General features: G+C 31.4%; 1 protein-coding gene and 1 long non-coding RNA gene across 2 annotated transcripts; both read right to left on the reverse strand.

Annotated features, from left to right (window-relative positions):
• Positions 1 to 428: 428 nt before the first annotated feature.
• Positions 429 to 3,576, reverse strand: LOC120073887 (putative receptor-like protein kinase At4g00960). The gene is given in 9 exon segments (XM_039026802.1): positions 429 to 806; positions 1,001 to 1,151; positions 1,236 to 1,473; positions 1,570 to 1,780; positions 1,880 to 2,019; positions 2,119 to 2,256; positions 2,600 to 2,735; positions 2,738 to 2,776; positions 2,778 to 3,576. Coding segments are annotated over 9 exon segments (2,067 nt in total). The 5' UTR covers positions 3,459 to 3,576; the 3' UTR covers positions 429 to 473.
• Positions 3,577 to 9,257: 5,681 nt separating this feature from the next.
• LOC120073895 lies at positions 9,258 to 10,583 on the reverse strand. Its single transcript, XR_005480842.1, has 5 exons — positions 10,346 to 10,583; positions 9,797 to 9,846; positions 9,652 to 9,708; positions 9,542 to 9,573; positions 9,258 to 9,380 (listed from the first exon to the last, which is right to left on the reverse strand). It is a non-coding gene; the product is annotated as an uncharacterized LOC120073895 (long non-coding RNA).
• Between the last annotated feature and the right edge of the window lie 990 nt (positions 10,584 to 11,573).

The raw sequence follows: 11,573 nt of genomic DNA on the forward strand, positions 1-11,573 counted from the left end.
ATAAAAGTGAACCTATAACTTCCTAAATTTTTACCATGCGTTATAAGGAGTCAAGCTTAAAGGTGAACTACGTTGTAAATTGACATAAAATCAAGATGTACAAAATCAAACCAGTGAATAATAGTTTTGTTATTCACTAATTAAGAAAAACTTTTGTGGGTCTATTGAAGATTATATATAAATAAGTATAAATTAGGTCTGTTTTCAAATATAGCAAAATGAGTAAACTTATTTACAAATATAACAAAATATCATTGTCTATCAATGATAGACACTAATAGAACTGATACGTGTTTATTACTAACTATCATTGATAGATAGTGACATTTTGCTATATTTGAAAATATTTTCAATAGTTTTGCTATTTAAAATAATTATCCTACAAATTAACCCATTGAATTTGTAGTATCTTAAAAATAAAAAATAACTTTCAAAGTTACATATGCTTTATAGCCAAAATACACGATGACAACTTAACGAGGATGGAGCTCTGTAATTGAAGCATCATTTGTTGAATGTTGAAAAGATGTGGTTTTAGAATGATTAGTCTCATCCAATGCTAACATTGTTTTGGATCCATTGGTGATACTATGCATGAAGAATGCCGGTTTAGAGGGTATAGGAAGAGTCAGAGAAGAACTACTTAGCATCGTAACTACCGAAGTCATTGTTGGTCGGTTTGCTACATTTTCTTGAACACACAATAGTCCAATGTGAATGCATCTTATCATTTCAATCCTTGAACCTACATTGAGGGTTGAATCTATGGCATTTGTAGTTGTTCCAGCCCTCCAATTATTCCAAGTCTACAAAAAAAAAAAAATGTAAGTCCACAATAGTTACATTATGTGACTACTTTGAGATCTAACAATCCTGTATAGAAGATTAAATTAGACAATTTGAAGTAAACAATTTTTTTTAATATCAAAATCTTCCAACACTATTGTTAGCTAGTGTTATCATGTATGGATACTAAAAAAGAAGTAAATCGTATACTCACAAAGCTCGGAAGATCTTCAATATTTTCTTCATTGCAAAAACATTTGTTTTTTTTGCCACTCACAATTTCAAGAACCAAAACACCAAAGCTAAAGACATCAGATTTTACTGAAAATTGTCCATGCACTACATACTCAGGAGCCATATAACCACTGAAAAAATGACAAAGATAGATTTAGATTATTCAAAAGGTATATTATAAATAAAAATAAATAAAAAAACAAATATGTACTTACTAAGTTCCCACAATTCTATTTGTATTGCCTTGAGTCTCATCTATTTGAAACAATCTTGCTAGACCAAAATCCGCAATCTTTGGATTCATTTCTTCATCCAACAAAATATTGCTAGCTTTGAGATCACGATGAATGATTCGAAGGCGAGAATCTTCATGAAGGTAAAGAAGTCCTCGCGCAATACCATTTATGATTTTGTATCGTCTTTCCCAACTTAATTGTGTCCGCTTCTCAAGATCTACATGATTATCCATATATGTAAAAACATTACTTATTTATATGAAAGGAAGCCTTCTCCAATTTGTGTAGACCAAAGAAACAAAAAATGTTATACCAAATAGGAAATGATCAAGGCTGCCATTTGGTACAAACTCATATATGAGAAGTCTTTCGCTTCCTTGCAAACAGAATCCCAATAGCCTAACCAAGTTTCGATGCTGAAGCTTGACTAACAAAAGGACTTCATTTTTGCATTCGGCATTTCCTTGTTGTGAATTATGTGCAAGTCTCTTCACTGCAATATGTTGTCCATTAGGTAGCTTGCCCTGAAAACATAAACGTCAATTTTTATTAAGAATTTCACTTAACACCTTATGCTTTAAACCCCATTTCACTGCCAGTCCTTAATTAAATTCATTTCATACCATGTAAACAGGTCCAAATCCACCCTGTCCTAGCTTGTTTTCACTTGAGAAGTCATTAGTTGCAACTTTAATAACATCAAAATCAAATTGAATTGTCTCAATACTGCTAATTTCATCACTGGCATCTTCAACAGCAACACCTAGAGTGTTGATTAAGACATGAACAGCAAATTGATAATACGTAGAATTAGGTGGCAAAACCGCCATCTCAAAAACAAAACAAAGCACAAACCGCTCACTTTCAAATTTTCTTAATCGTCTTTTCTGCTTTCTGTTTCTCAATCTCAGAATCAAGCAAATCCCAGCAATGAGAATGATGGCTGAAGCGACGGACACCACAACAATTATTACAGTTCTAACTGTATTGCCATTATTTCCTGCAAAAGCAACAGGACCGAAAAAAACTGCTAATAAATCTACAATAAAAGATAAACAGAAAACGTAATACAAAAAAAATCGAGATAGAGATTCGTGTAATTCACTTAACAGTTTATTATTAGAGAAAATAATTCAGATAAGGTTAGGGACAATAAAAGATAAACAGAAAACGTAATACAAAAAAATCGAGATAGAGATTCGTGTAATTCACTTAACAGTTTATTATTAGAGAAAATAATTCAGATAAGGTTAGGGAGATTATAAACTTCTCTAAATCCTTAGTCGTTCAAAGTGCTTAACAAATTTAAAGCATTCCAACATATTTAAACATATTATTATCACCTTGTGTTGACAGGGAAGATGGAGGGGGGAGATTAGGAGCTGAAAGCGGAGGCGGTGGTGGGAGCAGGGGTCGGGGCGGAGAGAGAAGTGACTCATACAAAGGGTGTTCATAATTGATTGCGACACTAGCTGCCAACCAATCTCTGCTCCTATGCTGCCAGTACAACAGGTAGGAAGAATAACTTTGAAGTCGACTGAGGCGAGACATCACAATAGAAATACGACATGTCGGAAAACAATCAACAAGCCCATATATTGTATACATATTCGGATTTTTAAGCTTCACATCTCCGCCAGCAGACTTTCGAATCGAAGTCCCTGACGCAGCCTCTTCTCGCAGCCGATCCAGCAACCCTCTCAGGTCCTCATTGAAACTGTTCTTGTCTGGGGCTGTAACGAGGTTGTAATAAATTTGATTCACAGACAAATCTGTCTCATCGTGAACAGAGTTGTTTGAGTAAAGAATTTGGCAATCATGGTACCATCCTGCACCTTCCTTCTGTGTTGGACAGTTTTGCGTAATTCTACGGACTGAGTCATTCACGCAACTTCTGCATTGTTCCAACGGAACTCCTTTACGACAAAGAACCTTTCCGTTGGCTGTGTCGGGATCTTCACCGGAGGTGGCATTATAGAAACCATAGTCGACCCGGCGGCTGTCGGTGTTGTTGGAACTGGAGGAGATTGAAGCAAGAACGTTGTCGAGATTTTTCTTGAATGGGCTGTTGTTGGTGTAGTTGGCTTCGTTTGAACAGATGTAATAAAAGAAGTCTGGCTGAGATGTTGTGGTTATGAACATCAATTGTGAAATAACAAAGGAGAGGAAGAAAAGCCTTGATCTCAAACTCAAATTTCCCATATCTATTTAATTTTACGTCTGTAAGAAGAACAGCAACTTCTCTCGGGGGTTTTTTCCTCTGATATAAAATTGAGGAGAGGATTAAATAATAGGTTGAAGAGGGAGTGATGTCTGAACCTAACCATGGATGGATTCGTCGTCTTCCTTATTTGTCCTTAATCAAGACAACGGACCCGGTCATCGGTCCATTTGAAAATTCTTATATTTGACATAAAGACAAAGACTTATCCTCCACCTAGCTACTACTGACACGTGGCCCATTCTAATGTGTCAATTCAACTTTTTTGGCTTTTTTTCTTTTCTCTTACAGTTTTTTCTTTTCTTTCAAAATATACCTTTGAATACATTACATATTTCATATTTGACGTTCGAAATTCATGTCTATTTAATTTTTTATATTTAAAAAGTGACCCTTTAATCACTAATATTTAAAAATCTATACCATATATAAATGGAGCTAAAAAGGGAGAATTTTTATCTTTCCTTTTTGCCCTTACTTTTTTTTAAAATGCTTATTCTATCATTATACCTTTCGTTCTAAAACCACATTCTTGAAAACACATCTCATCCATAAAAAGATACAAATTTTAACACTATAATGAAGAGTTTCTAAAAACACCTTCTTTGAAAGACACCTTGTCATAAAAAGGTCTAAATCCTAACTATATAATGAAAGTCAGAAATAGAAGATTACTTGGGAAAGTAACAAAAATTTATATCATCTATCAAATATCTCTCAAAAGAAACTTTGGTGTGGTGATGATTGTCACAGGAGAAATCTTTGCCGCATAAGCGTTTTTCATGAGGAACATCATGTCTACCAACAAATCTTGGTGAGTTTCCTTATGTTAAAGAATAGAAGTTCTTTTTCTTTTATTGATTTTTTTTCTTTTGCCAATAAATTCAAATAATTAAACTTAAAATGAATGGTTTTTAAAATTGATCATGAATGAATAGAAAATTTCTTGGAAAAGTAGAAGAAATTTAGATAATTTTTAAAATATCTTTCAATGCTAGACCAATAATCTTCTAAAAGAAACTTTTGTGGTGTGGTGGTGATTGTCAGAGCAGTAACCTTTGCTGGCGTGAATGTTTTTTACGATGCACATCATGTCGTCCAACATTTTTTTTTTATTCAATGATTAGTTATTTTTCCTTTTGTTACGGTTCAATGATTAGTTATTTATCCTTTTGTTACGGTCTAACAACAAAAGAGAAGTTTTTTTTTCTTTATCGATATTTTTTCTTTTGTCAATAAATTTAGATGATTAAACTTAAAATGAGTGATTTCTCAAATTGGTCATGAACAAAAATAATTCATATGATTAATTAATGATGTTTGTTTTTTTTTTTTGTTGGATATTTTTTTTTATTTGAGGGGCAATCCACGACTCCTACAAAATACTTAAAGTTTTTTTCTAAATATTTAATATATAATTTTATGAACTTTTTTCATAAGTTTTTGTAGGTTTCTCCCCTATGTGTCTATAAGTATCGATCTCATGGAAGATGTAAATGTTTATTTGATGTAAGTGTTTATTTGATCGTATTTACTTTTAGTGTTGGATTCAATTTAGGGGCTTATTGTTTTTTTTTTCCACAAATACTACTTTATTAAAATTAGGGAGACATGTTTTTTTGGTCTATTTAATTAATTTCTTATTTTCTAAAATCTTTATTGATTCATTTCTTTTTTATTTTGCATTTAGATAGAAAAGCATAAGGATAAAGAAAAATGGAAAGTCAAGTATGTACATTTTCTCTTATAGAGATTTCATAGATTATCATCTCTATTCAATTTGATTTTTTTATGTAATGGTAATGAATTTAATAGATTTAAATAGGAAAAAAACAGAAAAGAGAGATATAGAAATACAGGGGAGAGAAGGAGATATGGAGAGAGGAGAAAATTAGTAAGAAGTAAAATTGATTGAATCTTCTTAATTTAAAGAGAAATTGCAATGGATGTCAATTATAAAATACTATTTTGCAAGTATGTATTCTTTATTTGTAATTTCGCAAATATTGTAGAAGTTTTAAATAAAGAAGTGCGTTCATTGCCAATTCCAAGATTGCTCTTATAGCATTATTTGTAGCATTAGGTTTAAATTGCATGTCTCACCGCCTCAACCAACGACGACTTCTCACTCCCAATTTCTTCTTCCTCTTCATCAAACACGATTCGTTTCGTCGATTTAGGATGTAAACCAAACAAATTATGGACAATAAAATACATAATCGACGCCATAAATTCCAATTTCAAACCTCCCTACCCTAATTCCAACGTTCCCCAATTTCTCTGTCTTCTTCAACGACCTAATCTCCAACGATTTTAACCCCTCTCTTCCTCTCTCTACCATACGAACGAGTCTATTTCGCCGCCACCGCACCTGGATCCTTCCACGACCGTCTCTTCCCGGATTCTTCTCCCCGTTTCGTTTACACAACGATGCCGACGGAGGTGAAAGACAAGAGATCGACAGTTGTAACAGAGGAAGAATTCACTATATAGGGGCAGCAGAGGGGAGTGATGGAGGCTTGTGTGGCTCGATTTGCGCTGGATATGTTTGTGCTGCATTCAGAATCCGTCCAGCAACATTCATAACATCAATATCTAGCAGCCTTTGTGAGATCACCAAACTCTGGCCCAAAACTCAATCACCAAACTCCAATCTAATTATCGAAGTCCACTTACCAGCAAATGTTCATTGCCTTCTATGTTTGATTTTATCTTCAAAGGCAACAATAATTTGAATTAATATTTTGGCTTTAGGTTTTTTTTTTTTTCCTTTAATTAGATTTTATTTTAGGCGGAAATGTGGTTCTAGTTTCAAATTTCAAACTATTCAGTCTCTCAAATCCCATGGAGCTTCACTTCACCCATTGCAATAGAGGTTTTGTTTTTTGTTTTTTTTTTTTCTTTTTTTGTTATTTATTGGTGTGTTTTTCTTTGGCTGCAAGTTTTTGAGAGGTCATTAAAGATAGCAATCGATATCACAAAAAATCGATATTTAATATATAGTAATCAAACAAGAAGAATACAATAATCAAACAACAATAAAATATATAATAATTATCATTGGCAATCAGAAAACAATCAATATCTAATAAAACTTAGATAGAAAATGGGTATAAGATAACAATCAGACAACAATTAATATCAGATCAGAATGATTATCAAATAACATTTGGTATCATTAATCAATATCATATACACTTAAGAAGTCCAAAATCATGTTATTTAAAATTTGAGATAATGACAGGATCGTTTCTTATACATTTAAGCAGTCCAAAATCATGTTATTTTATTTTATTTTCCTCAATGTGAATATTTATGCATGCAGTAACGATTCCCTTTTTAGTTGTCCTAAGAGGTGGGGTTGTAACAGATTACCAAATAACATTTGGTATCATTAATCAGTAACATATAGTAATCAGACAACAATAAAATAGCAATCAATATTATTGGTAACCAATTTATGATATAGTCGTCAATGATATAGCAATCAATATCAAATGAAAATCAAATAACAATCAGATAGGAATCGACTTCCAGATGGAAGTTAGTGAATCATGTAGACATTTTTTACTTTTCAGTTTCAATGTCTCATTTAAATTAGGTTGGATTGACCGATTTTTTCATTTTTGCAAAATTTATATTATTGGGCTCGTAAAACTAATTTTTGTAAACTATTTTGGCATTCTTGCAAGTGTCCCTAATTATAAAAAGCACAACTAATTTCATCTTTCCCCTATAGTCTTTTTGTGAATTCAATTATTATATTAATTTTTTTTTATTATTATAAAATTTCTTATATTTTTCTTGATACCATATGTTTATAATAATATTTAATACAAGGTACGTTAGCGAGCACTTCATTGTTTTTCTCAAATTAATGAAATAAGATAACAATTTAATTATATTCAGTTTTAGGTGTTTTACCTTCTTAAAAAAGTGTATGCTACTTAAGATTTAGAAATTACATTAAAAATAATAATTATTAGCTTTTTTCTAAGTCAATGATGAAAAAAAGATTTTGTGAGAATTTTTTTTTTTTTTTTTTTTTGTTCCTGATGAAATATTTTAAATAATGACATAAATGTTGAAATTATAATAATGAGATTTGTGGAGAAATAAACTGTTTGAGGTTTTACTTTTAAAATTTTTAGATGAAATAGATGTTTTCCATTTTAAATACAACACAATATCAAAATGGTTGGTAAAATTATGTTTAACCACAAAATTTCTTTCTTTTTTTCTTTTTTTTCTTTTTTTCATAATTTGAACATATAAAATCCAACCAATATTTGAAACACAAAAAATAAAAAAAATTCTGTGTAGATAATAAAACACATCTACTAAAAATTTGTCGGAGAAAAAATATAGAATAATTTTAGAAGTTTGTAGAGCTTGAAAGTTAATACAATTAAAAAAACTTAAGAAGTAGACAATGAAAAAAGTTAAGAGTATTTTAATAAATATCATTATATTCGAATAATTTAAATATTATTTTATATCATAAATCCACATATAAATTAATATTTGTAACTAATCATACATGTTAGAAAACAAATATATTTTACAAACACTTCATAAGAAATTAAAGAAAAAGGATAAAGTATCTCTTTATCCATAATGAGTTGTTGAATTTTCAACGTTTCCTTTCTAAAGAAATAAACGTTATGAAATTTGATAATTTTTGTGTATTTACCAACACATTACAAGAATTTCGGATTTTAATATCGGTTTTAAACCGACATTAAAGATAGTGTTATTAAGGCCCTTTAATGTCGGTTGTCTTTAATGTCGGTTTTAAACTGACATTAAAGGGCTTTAATAACACTGTCTTTAATGTCGGTTGCAACTAAAACCCGAAGCCCTTTAAACCGACATTAAACCCAGAATCTATGTCTGTTTTATCAATTATTGTCCGTTTTTTTTTAAATTCCGTTGTCAAATCCATTTTTCGATCAAAAAGTTAAAACGACATTATATATCTCGTGTTGGGTCAGGAAATGTCCGTCATTATTTTTTTATAAAAAGTATAAAAACATTTGAATGGCAAGCCATCAATATTTGTCTTCCATCACTACAATAAAGTTGGGCTTTAATGTCGGTTTTAAATTGACATTAAAGATAATGTTATTAAAAACCTTTAATGTCAGTTGTCTTTAATGTCGGTTTTAAACCGACAATAAAGGGCTTTAATAACACTGTCTTTAATGTCGGTTGCAACCGACATTAAAGCCCTTTAATGAAATCTGCAACCGACATTAAAGCAACTGAAGCCCAAGAATCAATTGAAGCTCTTTAAACTGACATTGAAGCCCAGAATCTATGTCTGTTTTATCAATTATTGTTTGTTCTTTTTAAAATTTTGTTGTTGAATCCATTTTTTCGATAAAAAAGTTAAAAACGACATTATATGTCTCGTGTTGGGTCAGGAAATGTTTGTCATTGTTTTTTATTAAAAAGTATAAAAAAATTTACATGGCAAGCCATCAATATTTGTCTTCTACCTATGAATTTATCCACAAACAAGAATTAATATTTCCAATCCATTACATATACTCGTCAAATATGAAATAAACACACTAATTACCAACATTTGTATAACAATAACAGACTTTCATAGAATACTTACACCAAGCCATCATTTTTCTCATTCACAAATATCAATTAGTACTAATTCCATGAATACTTAACACCAAATAGCCCATAAACACAAAAATATTATACATAAATCTTCCAATAAACAGATCATGGTTAGATAAATTTGCATTCATTCTAAGCTAGCATTTACATTCTACTGAGAAAAAAAACAAGAATTACATCCTTACACAAATCGGCCAACAAAACTTGTCCATTGGATTCGAATTACGTCAATCTCTCCTTAGGTATATGCATTTTTTTGTATTGAACTACAAAGATGGAAAAAAAAAGAGATAGATTCAATATAAGTTTACATCCATTTATTAAATTAAAGCTAGTATATAAAAAAATAAATAATTTATGTTTGAGGCTAGTAATGGGAGTAGTATGATTATGCACTATTTCATGTATATACTTTTGCACATAGTACCTGCATCCTACAAAATCTAATTGACGGGGGCACTGCATATAAAGAAATTGAAAACAATTATTCTTATGTTCGAATGAACATAAATTGTTAAAAAATGAATGTAAATTTACCTTTACAAGTTTCCATTTTGGAGAAGACCGATGGTGTTGGAGATCGTGCTTGGCTTGCTATGTTTTCAATCCATTAAATAGTTTAAAAACATTAGTTAAACATAAATACTTCAATTAAGAGCTAAGAAAGTTCAATTATACTTACATATTTATAACTCCATGAAAATCCTCTTGATCCCTTATTTCAAATAGAGTCTAAAACATAAACACAATTTTCTTATAGATTGATTACAATCAATATCCAATGATAACTATAATAAGCAACAATTTTGAAATATTAGTATGCATATAATGCAAATTAAAATGTGTCTTATGATTGCTTAATTAACAATCAATCATTTACACTTTAATCCAAAAAAGAAAAACAAAAGCATCAATTAAATTTTTCCCATGAAAAGATACAAGGGGTCCATTTACTTCTTCCTTTAGTGGCACAAATCTGATCCATGGGAAGAGGAAACATAGGAAACCAAACGTATAGCAAAGTGCAAGCATGCGGATTTATTGGTTTAACTTCAACATGGCAAATCTAATATTATTGCATCCCACACAAACAATAAGCATATGCAAAATTAACATCTACAACGCATGCATATAAAAATATGTGCTCAACTATACTTGTCCCAGCCCTAGCAGATAAAGTAAATAAACAAGCAACCATGAGGCATTCGATTTGAGCTATCAATTTTCTTACCAAATTTGGTGCAGCCCAGCCAACCAGAGCAGAAAGAAGGGTCACCTTAAAAACAGCAAAACTATTGAGTAAGTTAGAGGCACTAACATAGACTGGGAAAGTAGTGACGACACATGCGATGAGGAAAGAAAGGTAACTTTTGACAAACATACTAACAATCAAAGAAGGTAACTTTTGACAAACATACTTACAATCAAAGCTGACAGACAACCAGACAAGACAAGTCTTCTTGGATGCCGAATTGCAATAATCTTTAAACAAAAGATTATATCATAAGAAAGTGAATAACATATTTAAGCAGGAAAAAAAAAATTAAAGAAAGATAAATCACTGTTTATCCTCTCAGAAAACTATTAGGAAAACAATATTCATTCGAAAAGTTGAAAGATAATAAATAAAAAATTGCAGTAGAAAGAGTTGAAATAGACAGGTTTCGGCAGTTTAAACTTATCAAGGCTTAAAATATAAGCAAAGATTAAAATATGAATGTCGATATGAATATGAAGATTTCAATTTTACATATATATAGGCGGAACCATCATCGAAACCACCAAAAGCCCACGTGCCGACGACAAACCGAAAGCCCACCGATCTGAAGAACCAAAACCCCACGAAGCCCACGCGCCGACGAAGAACACTATGAGAAAGCCCACGTGAACAACTGGACAACCCACCAGAAAACCCATGCGCCAGCAAAGAACACTCCGAGAAAGCCCACGCGCCGACGGAAACCAACCGAAACAACCGGAGAACACCCACAACGATGACCGACCAGCTGAGAGAGGAGAGGGTTATGTTTGGTAAAGTGAAGAGAGCACCAATGGAGAGGGTTATGTTTGGTAAAGTGAAGTGAAAAGAGCTGAGGGAAGAGGAAATGAATTTTTAATAAAGTTAAAAAAAATGAGAGGCCTTTAATGTCGGTTTTAAACCAACATTGTAGGCGATCTTCAATGTTGGTTTAAAACCGACATTATACATCCGAGACCACTATTCTCAACCAACATTAAAGTCCAAAATTGTTGTAGTGTACCTATGAATTTATCCACAAACAAGAATTAATATTTCAAATCCATTACATATACTCATCAAATATGAAATAAACACACTAATCACCAACATTTGTATAACAATAACAGACTTTCATAGAATACTTACACCAAGCCATCATTTCTCTCATTCACAAATATCAATAGTACTAATTCCATGAATATTTAATACCAAATACCCC

Source organism: Benincasa hispida, chromosome 3, assembly GCF_009727055.1.
Source record: "Benincasa hispida cultivar B227 chromosome 3, ASM972705v1, whole genome shotgun sequence".
Classification (NCBI taxonomy): Eukaryota; Viridiplantae; Streptophyta; class Magnoliopsida; order Cucurbitales; family Cucurbitaceae; genus Benincasa; species Benincasa hispida.